Source organism: Podarcis vaucheri (genome assembly GCF_965113315.1).
Source record: "Podarcis vaucheri genome assembly, chromosome: Z".
Taxonomy (NCBI): Eukaryota; Metazoa; Chordata; class Lepidosauria; order Squamata; family Lacertidae; genus Podarcis; species Podarcis vaucheri.
Window position 1 is genome coordinate 48,139,597 of NC_138758.1, and position 22,186 is coordinate 48,161,782.

General features: G+C 44.1%; 1 protein-coding gene and 1 long non-coding RNA gene across 6 annotated transcripts in view; both read right to left on the bottom strand.

Moving 5' to 3' along the window:
* The window catches only part of SLC25A25 (solute carrier family 25 member 25), a 43,152-nt gene that overhangs the window by 16,067 nt on the left and 4,899 nt on the right, over positions 1 to 22,186 (bottom strand). For 2 of the 4 annotated variants that reach the window (XM_082208940.1, XM_082208939.1), the window contains exon 1: positions 9,782 to 10,018. The exons of the other annotated variants lie outside the window; for them this stretch is intronic. In XM_082208940.1, coding sequence (XP_082065066.1) covers positions 9,782 to 10,003 — 222 coding nt within the window. In that variant the 5' untranslated portion in view covers positions 10,004 to 10,018. Of the gene's footprint in view, positions 1 to 9,781; positions 10,019 to 22,186 lie in introns of those variants that run through there. 4 annotated transcript variants of the gene reach the window in all.
* LOC309524432 lies at positions 16,415 to 20,974 on the bottom strand. 2 transcript variants are annotated; one of them, XR_014215918.1, is made up of 2 exons: positions 20,656 to 20,974; positions 16,415 to 18,449 (listed from the first exon to the last, which is right to left on the bottom strand). It is a non-coding gene; the product is annotated as an uncharacterized lncRNA (long non-coding RNA). The 2 variants fall into 2 exon arrangements; XR_014215919.1 differs by lacking the exon at positions 20,656 to 20,974 and adding an exon at positions 20,547 to 20,616.

Here is a 22,186-nt window from a genome sequence, read left to right on the forward strand (position 1 = left end):
ATGCCACCACTCTGGGCTAATTCCAACAAAGATTAAAAATACATTAAAATGTCACACATTAAAAGCTTCCCTGAAAACAACCAAAAAACAACCCAGCACCCAGCTTGTGTACCAGCCCCAGCTCCTCTCTGCTGTGGTAAGGTATGAAAGGTAAGCTCAACAGGATATGCTATGCCACCTTCTGTGATGGCTGTATGAAACAAGTGGCTTGTGTGTTTCAGCTTTCTAAAGAGGAAGGGAAAAGAACCACTAGGTGAGAATGAGCAACTCATTCAACTGCTGTACATGTTTGCACTGAAGTATACTGCAGACAGCATTGGGTACCTTGCAGTGGCCAGTGTTCTACCCAAAAAATTAACTCATTTTATAAACAATATTCTGATTTAATATTCAATGGGAGGGGGGATCAGGCAAAAGAGGTGTAATTTGTTACTCACACTGTTGTGAATACCACAGAGAAATTAGGATGTTACACCCACAAATTAACATTACACACAAACGTTTGCATACCATAGTTCTAGCGTCAGGCTCAATTCACTGACATGGCCAGGACTTTTTTTCAGCAGGAAATCAGTGGGTGCTATTGCCATTCTAAAAGAATGAGGCAGAAAGAGGTGAGTTCCTCTTTTTCTAGAAAAATAGTACTGAACATGGTTAATTTCCCATTTTGCAGCCATTCACTTTGAACTGTGGGGGAAGCAAGGAGGATTCTGGAGATAGCATTCACAGACAGGAACCAGCTGCTAGCTATGGAATTACAATTGCTGGACTCTGATCCTTGAGCTGCCTTACAAGACTGTGGGATGGGACAGTAGCTGAGCAGTATAGCCCATGTGCTGCGTGCAGAAGTGCCAAGCCCAACCCTTGGCATCTCTAGTTAAAGGCCAACTCAGGTGCCAGGGCTGGAATAAACTCTTCTGGCCGAGATCTTTGAAAGCTGCTGCATGTCAGCATGTACATAAAACTGAGCTTGATAGACAAGCAGTTTGAGTTAAGTGTCCTGGTTTACATGTCACTTTGAAGCACAGTTAAGCTGAACTGTGGTTTAAAGATGCATGCGCAGTGTGCTTGTGCACAGGACTGAAACTGTGCCTGTTTTGCTCCCCCTCCCAAGCCGTGATTTGGCTTAGCCCTATGTCCAAAGTCAGGGATGTGGGTGGCGCTGTGGGTTAAACCACAGACCCTAGGACTTGCTGATTAAGGTCAGGGTTCGAATCCCCACGACGGGGTGAGCTCCCGTTGCTCGGTCCCTGCTCCTGCCAACCTAGCAGTTCGAAAGCACGTCAAAGTGCAAGTAGATAAATAGGTACTGCTTTGGCGGGAAGGTAAACGGCGTTTCCGTGCGCTGCTCTGGTTTGCCAGAAGCGGCTTAGTCATGCTGGCCACGTGACCCGGAAGCTGTACGCCGGCTCCCTTGGCCAATAAAGCGAGATGAGCGCCACAACCCCAGAGTCAGTCATGACTGGACCTAATGGTCAGGGGTCCCTTTACCTTTATGTCCAAAGTCAGGTAGATGGCTTATCTCTCTCCAAACATACAAGCTGTAACCAAGACCTTTTCTTTGGGGAAAATGGATCCTACTTTTGTTACATAAAGTTTAGTTAGAAGGGATCCTCGGGGTCAAAAAAAAAAAAGAAGAAAAAAAGAAGGGATCTTCGGGGTCATCTAATCCACCCCCTTGCAATGAAGGAATCTCAACTAAAGCGTCCATGACAGATGGACATCAAACCTCTGCTTAAACCCATTTTTAAGGCTGAAAGCAGGAAGTAGTACTGTAACAAAACTGTACTACTAAACTGAACAGAGCCTCAGAGGCAGAATTAAACAAAAGTTGTCATGTGTCTGGCAGAATTATCTCATGAATGCAAATTATACCATAAAGGTGGAATATTACATTGTGGGAAAACTACACTCTAATAAATCCTGACAAAATAAAGTTTAATTATGTCTCCACAACTTGTATGTTCAACTAGCAAGCAGTTTAATTATAGATGAAAAATAGGAAAAGCATTTCCAACTAATTTGTCCGTTTAGAGCCGTTTTATCACTCCACCAGTTGTGCCCTTTCATGTCTGTTACCTAACATGGATTAACCTTCTCTCCCCCCTCCACCTCTGACGTCTATTCTCCATAGCAAACAGGATCTTGTCTCAAAATTCCAGATCCTCTTAGAGATCAGCAGCAAGCTGCGCAAGAGGGAGGGAAAGCAACCCAAACTTCACCTCACTTCTGCCAACCAACGTCCAAGTGCTCTCACCCAAGTGAACTCAAAGCACTGCCACTTTCTGGTGTTACGTCTGCCAACTAGGTGAACAGAGCTAAACTCAAGACAAATATTTTAGTTGTGATAGCTAGAAATCTAAAGCTTGGGTATGAGCCCAGCCCCCCAGGGACCAGAGACGTCACTTTTTAGTTCAAACTGAAGCACATGCAAGTTGCTTATGACAGTTTCGTACATTTTTTTTTTACAAAGTAGTCTACCTCTACCTGGAAACTGGTAACCATAATTGGAATGTGGAAAAAGTCATAAGGGAGTTTCACTGTCCCTGTAGCACTAATGGGCTGTACCAATAATGTGACAGATCAAACTATGCAGTGATGGGTTAAAACTCCCCAACTAGGTCACAGCCCAACCTACAGCAAGTCACACCAGCACTGGCTTCACACAAATAGATGGTAAAAAATTAAAAAATGAGTGCCAAATCTGAAAAGGTTCAGACATCTTGCGCAATAGACAGTTTCGACTTGGGGCTGTAAAGTCCTTGGATTCTTCTGCCTACCCAGCTATGAAACTCACTGGGTGACCTTGACTTTGAGACAGTAACTCTTTCGACAACCTACATGGCAGGATTGTTCTGACTGGACCCAAGAGACCCAGTGCACCACCCTGAGCTGCCTGGAGAAATGGTGGAATATTACACAATATTATCCATTCAAATATAACAAGGGATTTTTGCAGCTTTTTAAGGCCATGCACACTCAAGTTCCATTTAACTCTAAATGGTTTTTAGAAATCTGCAATTATGGCAGTTCCAATTACCCTTTGGGTATGACTGGTGTGCTGTTCATTTTATAAACATTTTCCACTAATTTGAGTTTTTGTATTTATAAATGCTTTAATTTTGTACCGTCACCCCCATGGCGATGTTCCCTCATATGAACACTCAACCAGCACCAGGATTGACACACGCAGTTATCGCAAGCTGCTCTTCTCACATCAGGTGCCGGTACCACTCTTGACTCAGTCCCACTAAATTATATCCCTGTTTCATTTTACAAAACCTTCCTTCTCCAAAATAGCCTGATTCTGACCATCAACATTTGGTATCCCTGGAATGGAACGTTGCAATTCCATGCCGGCAAATATGGTGGCCTCCACTGGTCATGTTGGGCGGGACTGGCTGAGCACAGCAACATTCAGAGCGCCCTGGCCATTCCTACTTGCTATGCCACAGAGACTGAAATCCTACAGCGAGTAAAGCTGCCAATTTAGGATTATGCTCACAAAACAGACCCCAGAAAATGTTTGGGTGGCCATTTCAGATGCATCTTTGTGTGATTATCAGGCTCACAGTCAGAAACTTTGTACTGAGGTAAAGTAAGGATTCAGTGTGACATTTTGCTTTCCCCATATTTACATACCTACATAATTCATGTAGCTGCCCCATAGCAGAAGTACTGTAGGAAGCCTGTGTGGTGTAGTAGTGAAAGAGTATCAGACTAGGACAGGGGTCTGCAACCCGCGCCTCCGGAGCTGCATGTGGCTCTTTTATACCTCTGCCGCGGCTCCGGGGCGGATACTAGCGAGGGGAGGAGGCGCATTGTGCGCCCCGACACTCCCCACTGTGGTGGGTGCTGTACTGGCTGTGACGTCGCATGGGGACGGTGCGTGCGTTAGTCACGCACCGTCCCGACGTCACCTTCCCGCCCGCCCGCTACATTGTAAGGGGTATGTACGCTGGTCACTGCATTTAAAGGGGGCATGTACGCTGGTCACTGTTTTGAAGGGGAGTGAAGAACACACACACAAAAAGGTAACTTGTTAATTTAACGTTTATTTCTTTGAGGAGGAGTAATTCTGAGGGGTCAAACAAAGAAATAATAAAAAAGTGACAAAAAAGTTATTTTTATAATGACAAGTTTTGCGGCTCCCAGTTTTTTTTCCTTCGGAAACGGGTCCAAGTGGCTCTTTTTGTCTTAAAGGTTGCAGACCCCTGGACTAGGACCTAGGATATCAGGGTTCAGCCTTCACTCCGTCATGAAGCTCACAGGGTGACCATGGGCCAGTTATAGCCTCTTAACCTACTTCACAGGGTTGTTTTAGGGATTAACTTAGGACTGGGGTGAATCATGTACTCTTTGGAGAAAAGGGTGGGATATAAATGCAATAAAAAAGCTCTTCTGCTTACCCACTTAAAAAAGCTGGAGGGGTGCAGCCAGATGGGAGAGGTCGGTTGCCTACCTGGCAACCAGAGATCTTTTATGTGGTTGCAATTGGACCCACGCCAGTTGCAAAATGCACCTGGCTAATTTCGAACCATGTGCATGCAGAATTCTATACACTTCTCTCGTTGTCCTTACTCATCTTCTTTCTAAACTAAAAAAGCCCCAAATATTGTAACCTTTCTACATAGGTGAAAGCCCAGTGGTAGAAAGAACATGCTCGGTATGCATTAGGTCCCAAGACCAATCCTTGGCTTCTCTAGGTAGGGCTGGGAAAGAAATCCTGGAGAGCAGATGCTTGTCAGTGCACACAATACTGAGCAACAAAAACCAAGGGCCTGGGCTCAGAGTAAGTCAGCTTCATATGCTGGGCTCTAACTCAGTAGTAGAGCATCTGCTTTGCATACAGATGGGCCCTAGGTTAAATCTCTGAAATCTCCAGATAAAGCTGCGAATGTCATCTGTCCAAAACGTTGGAGAGCTGCTGCCAATCTGTGTAGACAATACTGACGTAGATCGACCAATGGTTTAACAGTATAAGACAGCTTCCCACGTTTCTACAAGGGAACTGATCCAACCCCTTAATCATTTTGGCCGAAGCCACTTGTGCCTCTTGTCTAGAGTCAATGCCGGGTCAAGCAGACCTCTCCCACCCCCGACCACTGTTACAGGGTGCAGTTGCCACATCAGGGACTGTAGGAACAAACAGTACATAAAGAAATACATTATTTGACACCTCAGTCAAAAAACAGTTGCATAAATCAAAGCTTCAAATTGGTTGACAAAGAGAATTTTTTTCATGAGAAAGGAACAACTCGACTCCAAAACTGACCTTTTTTTAAACTGCCAGCACACTGTTGGGGATTTGGCAATGATGGTTTTGTGCCAATGTATCATGCGCTCATCACAATTTCACCCGTAGGAAAGAACAGTCCATTCCACAGGTCATCTTTGTCACAAAACTTGCCCAACAGTAAGGATAAACAAAGCCATCCCTTGCTGGACTTTGAAACTGGCCTTATTTAACTACATAATGTTTATTTGTACTTAGGTCATCAAATAATCCTTCCCCAGCCAAATGCCCCCCCCTCTCTCTATATATATAACAACTACACTACCATCATCCCCAGTCAGCGTAGAGGACCTCAGGTTGGGAAAGCATGCTCTAAAACAGTGGTACCCAATTAGTTAAGCACTGTGGAGCTCCTTTTTTTTCAAAGTCAAGCCATGGATCTCCTACTTTTGAAAAGTTTGATATCTCTATGGTGGTTTTTGTTATGTGAATGATGCCAGGGACTCCGTGGGTTCAGTGTTAGAAATTAGCCAGGCACTAGTCGCTTCTTGCGACTCAGGATCGCCCCCTTGCGACCAAGTGGAGATTTCCTATCACAAGGTTTGTGACTAAAATCTCCACCACAAGACAGCAAGAGCAATGTCACTGACTGAGCAAGCACAAAAGCTGTTATCAGACAGTGGTGGGAGTGGGGCCAAGTCCTACCTGCAAGTAACACATGAACAGGGCTATAAAAGGAGGAGGAATCAAGGTAATACTGCCTAGGATTTTTATGACAGTAAGAGCTATTCGGCAGTGGATCAGACTCCCTCGGGGGGGGGTGGACTCTCCTTCCTTGGAGGTTTCTAAGCAGAGGTTGGATGGCCATCTGCCATGGATGCTTCATCTGAGATTCCTGCATTGCAGGGGTTGGACTAGATGACCCTTGGGGTCCCTTCCAACTCTTCAACTCTATAATTTTATGTACAGTTTTCCCCACCCCTAATGTAAGATATCTATTATTTCATTCTGCTTACAACCCACTAATAACAATAGTTTTTTGGGTGGTGTACAAGGTAACAGTGACAAATCACAATTATATAAAACACCAATTATAATGCTACAGAAACACAACTGTAATTTAGTCAAAACTAAAACAAAGCAGGTAAGTAAAATACTGCAGCACTAAGCTATAAGAGGAAGCAATTTTAAAAACCACACAGCTAAAATACTAAATCACAACACTGTACTAATAACGAAAGGGCCCGAGCTAAAAAGGCCCTTTCACTCATAAACACCTTCCCCTACATAATTTGGCAATGGCATTTAGAAGCAATGTTAGAAAATCAGATATATAAGCTAAGTGCCAAATGGCTCCTTAAACCAAGGTTACAGTCAACTACATGGAATGTCTAGTTGCCATTTTTGGACAAGACAGCTCTAAAGTCTTGTTTTCAAATCATGCATTGACTGTGATTGGTTGTCAATTAAAACTCTGGGTAGTTCAGATGAGAAAAGAAAAGTCACTTGATCCAGGGACATTCCACATATATATTGGCCTATTCCTACCTCTTTTTCTTAATGGTGACACAGACCATTCATAACGTGAGAATATTCTTCACAGTTGTGAGCAGGGCAGTACGATGGGGTAAGTGAAGACAAGCTACAATAATTAACTGTAATGTTTTTTACTGCTCCTGCTCAGGCTGCACAGAAAAAGCATTTTGGTTCCTGAAATTCATTCTGATCATGCAGATAAAATATAACTGGTAGAATTCTGCAGGATGCAGTATTAGTGTGTAAAAACAAGATCCAATGTAACCGTGGTTTAAGGACCCTAACTTATGTATCTGAGTTTCAAACACTGTCCTCAGGCAAGCAGATGGTGGAGATGTCAGGCACCATCCTGGTACGCAGGCATCTTCACTTGCTTGCAAGTGGATGATAACCAGGTGCAAAATGTGCCTGGCACCTGCCATCATCGTATTGAGGAAGTCTCAAGTAGAGTGGTACCTTGAGTTACATACGCTTCAGGTTACAGACGCTTCAGGTTACAGACTCCGCTAACCCAGAAATAGTACCTCGGGTTAAGAACTTTGCTTCAGGATGAAGTGGCAGCGGGAGGCCCCATTAGCTAAAGTGGTGCTTCAGGTTAAGAACAGTTATAGGTTAAGAACGGACCTCCAGAACGAATTAAGTACTTAACCCGAGGTACCACTGTAATGATTTCAAAGCAAGGGAAGATACAATGTGTGAAGAGGTACGCCTTCAGGTATCAAGGTCCCAAAATGTTAAACAAACTTGGTGATGTGAACCATGTAGAGTTTTATAGCAAATAAATGTTTCTATATTTCTTATTTGAGGGTAGTATTTTTATGTTGTCTCTGAAAAAGCAATGGAAGCCAAGCATATACAGTGGTACCTCTGGTTATGAACTTAATTCGTCCCGGAGGTCCGTTCTTAATCTGAGGTACCACTTTAGCTAATGGGGCCTCCTGCTGCTGCCAGTGTGCAATTTCTGTTCTCATCCTGAGGCAAAGTTCTTAACCTGAGGTGCTACTTCCGGGTTACCGGAGTCTATAACCCAAAGTGTTTGTAACCAGAGGTACCACTGTAGTCCCAGAATCTTTGAAGCCTTTAACCGATGGCTTCTTTGCTTGACTCCTTTCTCAAACCCCTCCTCCCTAGTTAAGTTTTCTTGTAGAGAGTGCACAGTTCCTCTCTAACTGCAAGCTGAGACGCCAACATAGCTAAGGAACATCTAACGTATCCAGGGGAACAAGAGCAACAGACGGGACTTTTTCCCCAGTCTAACATTACACTAGCAGCATTCATTTCATTTTATCTAGAAAGTAGTATAAAAGAAAGCATGTTAATTGTCACATATGTTCTCTGACACACTATGTGTATGTTTTTTACTTATGTTATGCCTTTTCATAAAATCTAATGTCCAATGTGGCTAATAATAATAAAGTTACTACACTAAAACTATACAAAAAATGTAACAGTAATGTACAGTGGGTTGCGGGAAGAGAGTGCAAATACTAAAGTTTGTGCAAACTGGTTTTATTACTTGGTGCCTAAAACTTAAGAAGGAAGGCTGATGGAGCTGGCTAAGGAGGGCATTCTGAAATCTGAGTGTTGCAATAGAAGAGGCTCTGCTTGCAATATCCTCCTGCTTTCTAAAGCCTCCAGAATTTCATATGGAAGCAGGCACTTTGTTTTCCAGCCAAAAATGTGACTTTCCAAGCCTGACATTGTCAAAGAACGACCTTCAAGAAGGTCCAATAGTAACCAAGAGCATTTGTGCCACTCACAAAAAAATGTTTCCCTAGCCCATAACAAAGATCTAGTGTGCTTAATGATAGTTCGAGAAAGAATAATCTGGAACAGTGGCTTGTTTGCTTGAAAAATTAATGAAGGTTCTACCCTGCAGGAAAGATAATTTCAATGGAAAAGATGCCAGGAATAGCTTTCAGAATGATAAACTCTGGATGTAAAGAATTTACTTTTTTTTTTCAATTTGCATTTTTTCAAGGGAGCATCCAAGTTTAAAGACCAGCAACACTGCCAGTTTCTGCCCTTGCTGGATCCTGAACCAGTTTTCAAAACCACAAGTCTGCTAATATATAAATAAAGATAAAGATTTGTAAACTAACAAATCTAAGCAATAAAGTACTGGCTGTGGGGTTAGATCATTTCACATTTATTTTAAAGGTGTTTTTAAAAAAAAATATATGATTGCTTCAGTTCTATCCCCCTGCAAGTGACAATTTTAAAATTGCATAGACTATAGAGGAAAGTTATCTGTGGTCCTCCAGCTTTTGTGTAAGACGTTTAGCACCCCTCACCCTTGAAAGGCAGGTTTCCCATATCAAGAAATAAAAGGTTCACATTATCACTCACACACTCTCTCTCTCCAAATAACATTCTGCAGTACAAAGAGATGAACATTTGAAAGTCTACAATGAAGTCAACTCTTAACTTGAATACAATATCAGGTTTTTGTAGCCAAACACAATTCAACTAAAGTGCCAGTATCATGCCCTCTCAAAGCTTCGTAATTTTTTCCACAATTATTGTAATGAGTGCCTCTAAAGATACAACAAAGCCAGAAGCGTCAAAGCCCATTTATTTTGTAAAACACAACCATAAATGTGTTTGAACACTGCCTGGAGATTTTAAATATTAAGCAGTTTAGAAATACTTTTAAACAAACAAGCACAGTAAAAAAAATTATGCACCAAATTTAACATCCCAGTTTCTATCAAAATAACTTCTGCCACTCCATAATATAGATTATTCACCTATGTAATATAATCTTTCAGCGCTAATGCAACCTTTGTCCCTAATAATAGCTTTGCCATCAAGCCGCTTCCATAAACAAACATTTCAAGAGGCAAACTACTGGTATTCACTATTTCTCTTTTCCTCCAACCGCGCAAACAAGTCTTAGCATCCCACATCCTTTATCTTTTACAGCCACATCGCATTCACACACACCTGTCTAGGCTAGTGAAAGTAATTCCCACAGGGAAGGATGGTGGTGAATAAAAGCAACAATACCTGTGTGAAATGCTCTGCGGGTCCAACTACCAATAGAATAGTTGGTCTCCTTTCAGTGGGATTGGTCTCTTTGTTGAGCGGTTTCCCCAGCATCTTTGGTCCCTGGTCCCCAGGGCGGGGAGCTGGAGATTCCTTTGCCTCATTCTCCTTTCCTTCAGCAGGGCCTTGACATGCAGCCCTCGAAAAAAGGCAAGAAAAAACCTGCCAGAGGGACTGCAGCATCACTTATCTTTCAACTAGAGCCCTGGTAAAGAAGTCACTGCAGACAGCGATTTAAAAAAGTGAATGCACTACCAAGTATCCTCTTAAGGGAACCGCATCGCGGCAGTGCTTCAAATACAGCAACGCCAGAAGGGCTGTAGCCGCTTCCTGCCTTCAAAATTGCTGTACTGCTGTCGTGTCTGGCGTCACAAGCAGTTTACTCTAATAGACAATGAAAGAGAAAAGCACAAGTCTCCTAGCATGAAGCAAAGATGCTAGACATTACAGAAAGCCTGAACAAAAGAATGCAAAGACACTGCTCTTAGAAAGCTTGGATAACAGATCCTTTCACTCTAGACAGCTGTAGCGATTTAACCTGTGCTTCCAGCTCATCCAATACACATCAAAGGAACAGAAGCCCTGAGCATCCAGCCTGCATTCTCACTGCAGCAGTGCTCAGCCAATCACTGTTTCTAACACTAGCATGTTCATTATTCAAACCAGCAATCTTGAGCCAATCAGGGAAGCGTGTGACTGGACAGTCTATTGCATACAGGCAGACAATTCTGCATAGAGTGCTGACTATAACCTCAAATATGAGGTTGCTTGACCTGGCTAACAATTGAGGGGGGCAGCATTATAAACAGGGAAAGGCAGAGCTGAAAAAACACATTCAAAAGATGCTCCAGCATCTGAGTCATGACCCAGAGAAGAATCTTGGAACCAGAGTAAGGAATTCCTTGTCCTTTTCAAACCATGCCTACATTCTACGTCAGCTAAATCATTGTTCTTTAGGGGCCTTTGTAGGAACTAAGGTGACCTCATGTAACAAATAGCTAGAAACTCCAATAAAGCATATTACATCAACTTTGCTACCTGTTTAATTAATACACTGTGACAGATTACACCCAATATTTATGCCCAATATCTTACCTTAGTGTAACAATTAAACAAACAAACCCCAGAAAGCTAGATAATACTTGTCAAGGGGATAAGGGCCAAACTAGATACAGTCATACCTCATGTTATGTTTGCTTCAAGTTGTGTGTTTTCAGGTTCCATCTCGCGGTGACCCAGAAGTACCGGAAAGGGTTACTTCGGGTTTCGCCGCTCATGCATGCGCAGATGCGCAAAATGACATCAGACGCATGCGCAGAAGCAGCGAATCGTGACCCGTGCATGCACAGACATGGGTTGCGTTCCTTTCAGGTTGTGAACGGGGCTCTGGAACAGATCTGGTTCGCAACCAGAGGTACCACTGTATTCAATGTAAATACAAATTTATGTAGTAATGACATAGGTACCTAAAGGAGATGCTCAATGCTTCTTCTGCACATAGCTCACTTTCTGCCATCTGATCCCACAAATGATCTTTCTACAGTTAAGCTCACTTCTAGTACCAGAGCCTGGCTAGGAAAAACAATGCTCAGGATGAAGACGGCAAGGAACTGAGCTAAGGGTGCGGAGAAAAGCATTCTATACTCCTCACCCATGAACCTTTTTTGCTCTACAAATCATATCCCCATTTTATATGTGATGTTTAAAACAAAGCAAAACATGGACTTGCTCCTATAATGTCCAGCCTGGCACCAGGGAAGCAGAAACCAGGCTAAGTCATGACTGAGAGTTTCTATGCCTAATTACAGAAGCCAAACATGACCTCTTTGCATTGTTTCAACATCTAAATTGGGCAATGCCGCCCTCATTATGCTTGGCACACATTTCACAGACATATTTCAAGTTGAAAGTCTTGGAACTGGCTCTATTTTAACAGTTTTGTTCTTTGGAGTCTAGAATTGCTAACATAACTTTTCATTTAGGATATGGTTAAGAGTTGCTGCAGAACACCTATAACTAGTGTGATGTACGGATTAGAGCTTGGACCAGGTAGTACAAAAATCAAATTCCAGCTGAGTCACAAGCTTACTAGGTAACTTTGGGTAAGTCCCTCTCAGCCTAACCTACTACACAGGATTGCCATGGGAGTGGCAACTATGTTTGCCACCTTGAGCTATTTGGAAGAAGGATGGGGTTAAAGTAATATTTGCATGACAGTATAGTTATTTGCATGAAAAAACGTGTACAATCCTGCTGCTATAGCTTTCTATTTATTTTTCTTGCTAAGTTCACTTATTTACAAAAATATTAGAGTGATATCTAAGTTTTACTCAACAAACTTTGGCGAGAGTAATCGCACCAAAATCAATAGAAGCAAGTTAGTCATGTTCATTCATTTTAATGCATCTACTCTTGAATGGATACAACCCTTCATTTTGTTTTCTCATGCAAGCCTGCAAGATGCTCCATACTAAATCCCATCATACTTACTTGCACTGAGCCTTTGAAATGGAGCAATGCAAAACTCCAAATATATTTAAGTAGCAGTAGGGACTACACAGCTCACCCCACTGTGAATGTCAAACAGCTGTACTCTGGACTGTATGAAAGACAAGTCTACAAGGAAAGAGGTGATTTGTCATAGCCATATTTGTAGCAGATAGCCAAAGAACAGAGGACTTTGCTCAAATATTTGAAGTTAAGTGTGGCAGTGTAGATGATGACGATGACAATTTACTGAATTTATATACCGCCCTATGCCTGCGAGTCTCAGGGTGGTTTACAGAATATTACTTTTGTGCAGCTAACAAAAGCTGGCCAGCAATTTAGGCCACAGATATCCTAAGAATATTGTTAGCTTGAATGATTGCTTGTTACATTATACACCTTAGCATCATAGGGGGAAATCCCATTTTTAGGGAAGAGATACATTCCATTTCAAGGACAGGATAGCGTTGGTGGTTCAGAAGGAGACAAAGGAGACAAACCCTGACTCCTGTACAGACATGTGGTGAAATAGCAAGTGTTTCCCAAACCATTAAGACCATCCACACAGTAAGCCCAATTATATTTTTGTATGCCTTAACAGGAATGTTTAAGTAGTAACAACTTGATAACAAGGGTGTTATCAAGCAATTTTCACTAGTACAGCTTCCCAAAAATTCAGGAAGGCATACCAAACTTCAATTTCCACAACCCTTTATCTAAAGCAATGTTTCTCAATCTTGAGTCCCCAGCTGCTGTGGGAATATAACTCTGATCGTCCCTGACCATTGGTCATGCTAGCTAGGGATGATGAGAGTTGTAGTCCAATTACAGCAGGACTTGTTTTCCAAGTTTGAGAAAAACTGATCTAAATACACACACACACACACACACACACACACAGTGGTACCCCGCAAGACGAATGCCTCGCAAGACGGAAAACCCGCAAGACGAAAGGGTTTTCTGTTTTGGAGGCGCTTCGCAAGATGAATTTCCCTATGGGCTTGCATCGCAAGACGAAAGCCCATAGGGAAATGCTGGCGGTCGGGAGCAAAGACTTTCGCCCACAGCCGGCCTTCAGAAGAGGACCTCTTCTGAAGGCCGGCGGGGGGCAAAAGTCTTTGCTCCCCCCCCCGCCTGCCTTCCCCCCCCCCGCCTGCCCCGGGCGATCTTAAAATGCTGGCGGGCGGGAGCGAAGCGTTCGCTGCCGACCCCCAGCATTTAAAAATCTCCAAGGGACAGCAGAGAAGTCTCTGTCCCGGGGAGATTTTAAAATGCTGGGGGTCGGGAGCGAAGCGTTAGCTGCCGACCCCCAGCATTTTAAAATCTACCCGTGTCCCGGGGAGATTTTAAAATGCTGGGGGTCGGGAGCGAAGCGTTAGCTGCCGACCCCCAGCATTTTAAAATCTCCCCGTGTCCCGGGGAGGTTTTAAAATGCTGGGGGTCGGGAGCGAAGCGCTGCCGACCCCCAGCATTTTAAAATCTCCCTGTGTCCCGGGAAGGTTTTAAAATGCTGGGGGTCGGGAGCGAAGCGCTGCCGACCCCCAGCATTTTAAAACGCTGTTCCGAAGGGGGGGCGGGGACGCCTGCCCCAGCCGCCCCACTTCGGAAAGCTGTTCCGAAGTGGGGAGGGGGGGCGGGGACGCCTGCCCCAGCCGCCCCACTTCGGAAAGCTGTTCCGAAGTGGGGAGGGGGGGCGGGGACGCCTGCCCCAGCCGCCCCACTTCGGAAAGCTGTTCCAAAGTGGGGAGGGGGGGCGGGGACGCCTGCCCCAGCCGCCCCACTTCGGAAAGCTGTTCCGAAGTGGGGAGGGGGGGCGGGGACGCCTGCCCCAGCCGCCCCACTTCGGAAAGCTGTTCCGAAGTGGGGAGGGGGGGCGGGGACGCCTGCCCCAGCCGCCCCACTTCGGAAAGCTGTTCCGAAGTGGGGAGGGGGGGCGGGGACACCTGCCCCAGCCGCCCCACTTCGGAAAGCTGTTCCGAAGTGGGGAGGGGGGGCGGGGACACCTTCTGAAGGCGGGCAGGGGGCGAAAGTCTTTGTCCCCCCGCCTGCCTTCCCAGGGGCTTTTAAATCGCCCCGGACAGCGGAGAAGTCCTCCGCTGTCCGGGGCGATTTTAAAATGCCGCCCGCCAGCATTTTAAGATCGCCCCGGACAGTGGAGAAGTCCTCCGCTGTCCCAGGGTTTTTTAAAATGCTGGGGGTGGGAAGAAAAGCCCTTGTCCCCCCCCCCCAGCCTTCAGGTCCCCGGACCTGGTCTGAAGGCGGTTTCCCTAGGAACGCATTAATTGATTTTCAATGCATTCCTATGGGAAACCATGCATCGCAAGACGAAAAAACCGCAAGACGAAGAGACTTGCGGAACGAATTAATTTCGTCTTGTGAGGCACCACTGTATATATATACACATATATATATTAGTTTTTTTAACATATCATTTTCAACAGTAATTAAACATACTTTTACATCTTATTCAAATTTTTGACTTCCATCAATCCTGTCTGAAAATTTTCCAGTCTAATCTCTCAGTATGCATTTCTTATCTTCCCCATTACATTTCAAACTCATAACCAATATCTCTATCTTTTTCTACTTTGTAACACTTCGTATATTTCTCCTTACAGAACTTCTTGTAGTCCTACTAGCGTAATTTGTTGATTACAGTTGCTCTTCAAATAATTCATATACTTCTTCCAATCATCTGTAAATCTCTGGTCCCGCAGGTTTCGAATCCTTCCTGTCATTTTGTCCAATTCTGCATAGTCCATTAATTTCGTCTGCCATTCTTCTTTTGTTGGAATTTCTTCTTGTTTCCATTTCTGGGCTAACAATACTCTTGCTGCAGTTGTTGAAAAACTGATCTAAATCAACCTCCCAGCACCTGCACCTCCTCCAAGTGCAGTTACCATGGTGTTCCCACTTGACAGGAACAAGAGAGCACACAGCCATTACCTAAACACAACCCTGTGTCCAGCTCTCCCTTTACACACTTCTCCTATGTCATACCAAGGCAAGGGAGTTACCGTATTTTTCGCCCTATAGGACGCACTTTTCCCCCTCCAAAAATGAAGGGGAAATGTGAGTGCGTCCTATGGGGCGAATGCACCGATCCCTCTCGCTCTCCAGGCTTCAGGAGAGCCCCAGCACCCGCCCCACAAGGTCGGGGACAGAGGGAGGCAGAATGCCGCCATCCCGCTGTCTCCCGAAGTGGTTTGGAGGCTGCCGGCGGGGAGACCCTGCCGCCAGCCCCACAAGCTCCGGGGACAGTGGGGAGGCGCAGTGCGTCTCCCCGCTGTCCCCGGACCTGATCTGAAGGTGGGCGGCAGGGAGAAGAGCGCTTCTCCCCGCTGCCTGTCCCACAAGCTCCGGGGACAGCTGGGAGGCGCAGCACGTCTCCCCGCTGTCCCCGGACCTGATCTGAAGGCGGGCGGCGGGGAGAAGAGTGCTTCTCCCTGCTGCCTGCCCTGCAAGCACCGGGGGGGGGGAATAATTTTTTTCCTTTATTTCCCCCCAAAAAAACTTGATGCGTCCTATGGGCCGGTGCGTCCTATGAGGCGAAAAATGCGGTACTTCATCATCCATTTGGTACATGCTCCCCTTTCCACAGCAATGTGATACAAGGGAGTGACATGAGAGAGAAATAAAGGATGGGTGGGAGAGCAGCATGAGAGGGTGCCACCCAGCTTCCAAACTCTATTTTCTCAACTCAGTGAGACCTACTTCTGATGAAAGATGCATAGGATTTGCTATTAGAAGGCCAGGGTATCAAAGCTGGAAACATCCCCAACCTGAACGAGTCACTGCCTACAAACTCACTGAATGCCTTACACAGCCTTTTCAACTGACAGTTCCAGGAAGTAGCATTTACTGTACTGTATCGCTACAGACACGCCTTCCAAATCTCAGGCCTTCTTCTATCCATCTTGTCTACTAGGGCAGAGATTATACCCCTTGGGCAAGGACCACACTACTATCATGTTTTCAGAATTGCTTGGAGCACTGTTGATATTGATATAGGGAAAATAGGGGTGATTGGCTTTTGCTGCCCAACACCCCAAGGGACTGAGCCCCCTAAGTCCATGATCGGTCAGAGATGAATGGATGGAGGCAGGATGCAGTGAAAGCAAGGCAGATCTTTATTTTTCTGTTGCAACAGAGTTCCCTCCCCTCCTAGCAAGGAGGCAAGAGAGGCCCAGAACCAAGAAGAAAATCTCTTTTAAGGATTTGCATTTTGGCATAGAGAAGCAGGACATCCCCTCTAAAAACAGTTAGAAATTATATCACACATAAAGTGGGATTACTGTGACTCAGGAAGGCCAAGGTGTGATATTCCTGAGGGTTTAGCAAATTTTACATAGTTTGTCAGTTTACACAGAACAATAGCATTTGATAAGACAATCAGGATGCCTGTCAGACATCCCTCAATGCAGAGCATATGGGCAAACAATGACAATTGATACAAAGGAGGTTCATAGATATAGGAGAGGAATCCCTTCATGAACTTCCCCTGATTGCTATCTGTTCTCAGGAAAGGGGAATTCAGGAGGCAGGGGAAATTTAGAGTCTTCAGGAGAGCCAAGATGGCTTTTGGATTGCTCTCCTATACTATTTTAGACATGTAGATTATATACTTATGTATGTGTGCTTACTTTGTGCAATTATCAACATTTATTCTATATTTGAGACCTTAGAATTCCTATAACATGAATTCCTATAACATTATTCAGGCAGGAGTTTTTTGTAAAAAAATATTTTAATGTTTAAATGTACAGAGTCATGAAAAAACCTTAACATACTTTCAAAAGATAGCAGTCTTAACTGAAGAAGCTAGAAGCATAGAAAACAAGCGGCAAAGGATAAAGAATGGCTGCTGACTAGGTAATTCCAATTTGTTCTCAAGTAATTCAATATGAGAAACAGCAGCCAAAGCAGCCCTGTCTCCCGAGGTGACTCTGCAATGACTCATCGGGTGTCAAGTCCAAGTGCCAAGGAGAAGATCTGCTGGTGGCTGCAGATAAGCTATCATGTGATTCTGCACTAGAGCTTCCGGTCTCAGTTCACAAGAAGGTGATTTGCATGTTGCAGTGGAACTTCAAGTCACTTACATTTCTGTTCATCAATTTAAGTGACGCCTGCTATAAATAACACCATTAAATAACATTGAGGACCACTACCAAGTTATTTACCACTACCTCGGTTACTCAAACCTCTATCTGCAGTATGAAGCCATACAGAGCAGACACAGGTTGACAATATCTGAGAGATAGGCTAATCAGAGAAGAACTCTGGAGAGTATGTTCAGGTAATAGAAAAGCAGTCCTATGTTCCATACTGATTACAGTCTCTGCTTCCTGCTCAACAGGAAATTAAACCTGACGTGCAATATCAGGTTGAATAAGTAGTGTCAAAATTATACAAGTTTATTAAAACAGCCATATCACATTTAGGTGAGATTTCCCATTAAAGTCGCTGAGATAAGTAACAGAATATAAACAGAATATAGTGATATTTATCTCACAGTAAAACTTTCCAGACCATCACTTACAATTTTACAAGTTGCATGTGGTATTGCTGGAGGTGCAGGTGACAAAGGATTTGGGGGAAGAGGCAGGCTTGGTGATCACAAATAACATCTAACTACCACAACTAGACAAAATATATGGACAACTGAGGCTATTACAACTGATATGATTCCAGGTCAAAAATATCAGCTGGAAAGGTATCCAGCTCTCTCATAATAATCCCAGGCAGTTCATTATTTTTTCCATGGATGTGGGTCACACCCACCTACCCAATTCACACCATTTATGTAGTGCAGTAGTCTGTTGTATGGCATCTCAAATGTCACGGTAAGACCCAGTGAGAAGAGAAACATTTATCCATAAATTTAAGAATGAAGGCTGAATATATGCATTTAATCTGTCCGAGAGTGATAGTTTATAAGAGATAGCTTGTAATCAACTGAAGACAGTTCTGAACACAGTTGCAAAGTATTGAACAGGAACTCCAAACAAACACCAGACACTGTAGCATGTGGTGCAAATGAGCGGTTCTTGGAACATGTGAAGATGTCAAGTAGTAGAGGTCACAAGCAGGAATCTAGACAGTCGATACATGAGAAGACAAGTGAGAGAGGAGTTGCCACAGTCTGTGAGAAAAGAGATGAAAGTAGAGATGAGGATTCTGAACAAGGACAGACGAAAGAAGGTCATACCAATAAAAGGGTGAAAGTGAGAAGAACATTTACTAGTACAAATTTAGTGGACAGCCAGAATGTTTGTGGCACACATCATGCTTACAGATAGCAGAAATGTAAGAGCATTTCCATGTATTGAGGCTACCTTTGTATTGAGGCTACATGCACCACTGTTTGATCATTGTGAAAGAAAACTTAAAAGCAGTACAGTGGTACATCTGGTTACGAACGGGATCCATTCCGGAGGCCCAGCCATATCCCAAAACCTTCATAACTGGAGTCGCCTGTTCTGCACATGCGTGAGGTGCGCAGAGGCGCTTCTGCGCATGCAGCAAACCCACTTCCAGGTTTGCCACGTTCGCAACCTGAAAGTTACATTACCCAAAGGTAACGTAACCCAAGGGTCCACTGTATTTGAAACAAAAGTTGCAAATCTAAATATTCTAGCCAATCTAAATATTATTCATATTGTGAATCAGCTGAAGCATCATTTTTGAGAAATACAGCTTTCAAATGTTTCAGGCTTCTTTTTTTACAAGTTCTCCAAAATTATATAATCATCAGTACATTCAGCAACGAATGCAAACTTTTAGAATGCAGTGTTGGGAATCTAATATAAGATGCACACACGGTGGAACTGAAGATTTTGCTCGCAGTATCAGTTAGAGTAATGCCCAAATATTTTGCTGCTGTAGAAGGAAGAGGCTCAGCAAACAGCTCTGGACAAAGTTATACAGTCACACCTCGGATTACAGATGATTAAGATTGCGCATTTTCGGGCTGCGCACCACACCGAACCCAGAAGTACCGGAATAGTATACTTCCGGGTTTCGCCACTCGCACAGAACCACTAAATCGCGCTTTGCGCATGCGCAGTGCTGCAGGTTGCGGACGTGCCTCCCGCACGGATCACGTTCGCAACCCAAGCGTCCACTGTACACAGAATAATAAGTTCCAGCTTGTAGCAGACTTTTCAGAGAGAAACCATATTTTTCGCCCTATAGGACACACTTTTTCCCTCCAAAAATGAAGGGGAAATGTGTGTGCGTCCTATGGGGTGAATGCAGGCTTTCGCTGAAGCCTGGAGAGCGAGAGGGGTCGGTGCACCCCGACCCCTCTCGCTCTCCAGGCTTCAGGAAGCTCTGCGCAACCCTCGGGAGCCCGACGCGAAGTCGCGCCGGGCTCCCGAGAGCTGCCTGCATTCCGAAGCCAAGGGCGCGCTGAAGAGTGCGCCCGGGCTTCACGCAGCTCTCCACAAGCCTCGGGAGACCAGCGCGACTTCCCGCCGGGCTCCCTAGGCTTGCGGAGAGCAGGCTGTTCTCGGGGCTGGGGTTGGGGGAAGCTCGGGCTTCCCCCGTGCCAGCCCCGCGCCTGGGGGGGAAATAATTTTTTTTTCTTTATTCCCCCCCCCAAAAAAACCCCTAGGTGCGTCCTATGGGGCAGTGCACCCTATGGGGCGAAAAATACGGTATACACAATGTATTACCGTTGCACCAAATAACCAAGACACAACACACGGAACTAGCTGACATACATTAATCACATGGTCATGGCTCAGCCATTACCACAGCAACAGGTTCATTGTGCCTTGCAGATTACCTCACCCATGGGGCAATTTATGTTCATGAAGGAAATTAACCCCTTCCTATGTCTAGCTATTCCAACATGCAATTTCAGATTTATTGTTAATTTGAGTTGAAAAAGGATAGGTGTCAGTTAAAGTAATTAAAAAACAAGCAAGCTACCTATGTCAGAATATGTTTCATTTTAATCTAGCACTGACATCTCATATCAATCAAACAATTTTTCATTTATCCTTCCTGAATGATGTGGGGCAGGAAAATGTCCAATCGTTTAAAAATAAGTATATTCTAAGCAGAATAGGATAACCCCCCCAAAAAAAACCCTTTCCATCCAGTAGTTCTTGTGAACAAATTCCATTTAATCATAATGGCTCTATGCTCCTATGACACTTCTACTCAGTGGCTTCAATCGAGTACTCCCTGCTCCCTATCTATCGCCAAGAAACTGTCCCACTAGCTGGCATACTCTTGCAGGATGAAGCATTCACTCCACCCCTTCGCACCCACCAGTGTGGCAAAGCAGCCCTCCTCTCCCTCCCTCCCACCTCCACCACAAAAAGCTCTTAAAGCCTCACATCTGTTGCTTCTTCTTGACTGGTTTGTGCCATCATAATAGCTCCTTGCCCTTGTGTTCTTAACTAAAACTGGCTGGCCATATCGTCCAAGAATTTTTCAGGAGTGCAGCTGCTATCTTATTCAGTTCGAAATTAACCCATCACCAGTCTTTTTTTGCGACTCCAGAGCACCATCTAGCAACCAGGTTCAGATTTCCAGTTCAGCCCACCCACATCCATCTCTTCCTCTGCCTCTGTTTGCTCCACTGTTAAGGAGGCACTTCACTTTCGGTTCCTAGACAGAAGAGGGGTGGATTCCTCCCCATCTTATTTCAGAAGAGAAGAGAGCTGCTTTAGAGAGGTTGGGAACCTGCTTCCTTCCCCCAACCCCCATTGTTTAGGAGAACTATTATAGTATTTTAAGACTTAGCATATGTAAACCCACTTTATAAATCTAACATCTGCTTGTTTTATTGTGATGAATTTCCCAATATTAGAGTCCCATTGACTGTATTTACACAAGAAAACACCCCTTAGAAGACATGACCCCCATCAAGGGAGGGGGAGGGTGGTGCTTACATTAATACTTTAATGTTTTAAGAGATTCTCAAATTCTGGATATTAAAAGGAAGGTCCAGTGTTAGAAACTGAAATATGAAACCTAGAAGATGAATGGCACTTTAAACCTAGGTTATGGGTGCAACAATGGAATGTCTAGGTGCACTTTTTAAAAACAAGAATACAAAGCTGAAAATGAATGAACCCCAACTAAAAATCTTATGTTCATTTTTCACATGGTCTAGTCCTCATCTGAAGACTGCAAAAAACAAAGCCATGCTTCCCCTGCCCACCCCTCTAATATTCTTAAGAGGATCCCTTCTTCATTCTTCATAGAGTGGCTGGAAGTAGAGAGGCAGAAAAACATCATCCTTTTCTTCCACTCTGCAGACAAGCCCTGGATTCTCCCTAAACCCACTTTCCTTCATATAAATTTATCATTTTGTCACCACAACTAATACATATTAAAGCCCTATGCAAGTGATGGCAGAGACACCACCTTGAGTGTCCAATTTGCAAACCCAGGACTTAAGTGTCCTTCAATGAACCCACTCCAAAATTTGTTTTGATTTTAAGCCATCACTGTGAGAGTCTGAATAAACTATCTACTACTGTGAGAGTCTGAGGTAGATAACACTTTAACATGCACTATTTAAACCATCATAACTGGCAAGTATATTTCAAATTAAAAGCACATCATACATGGGTTTTAAAAGGGGAGAGGGAGGAGAAAAGCCCCATTGAACTTGGTTGTGATTTACTTCTGAGTAACAAGCAGATTCAGATCAGGATTGAAAACAACCTTTTTTCCTAAATTGTGCCCTAATTGCTTCTTTTGTTTCTTATATATTGATTTTATTGTATTACAATCTGAATTCCATAACATTATATTCATCTTAAGCCCTGTGAAATTCTTCCTGAGGTTTAATTTCTCATTTTTACCCTTTCATGCCTCAATTCCCCCTCTCCTAACTTATCATCTTTCTTGCCTTGG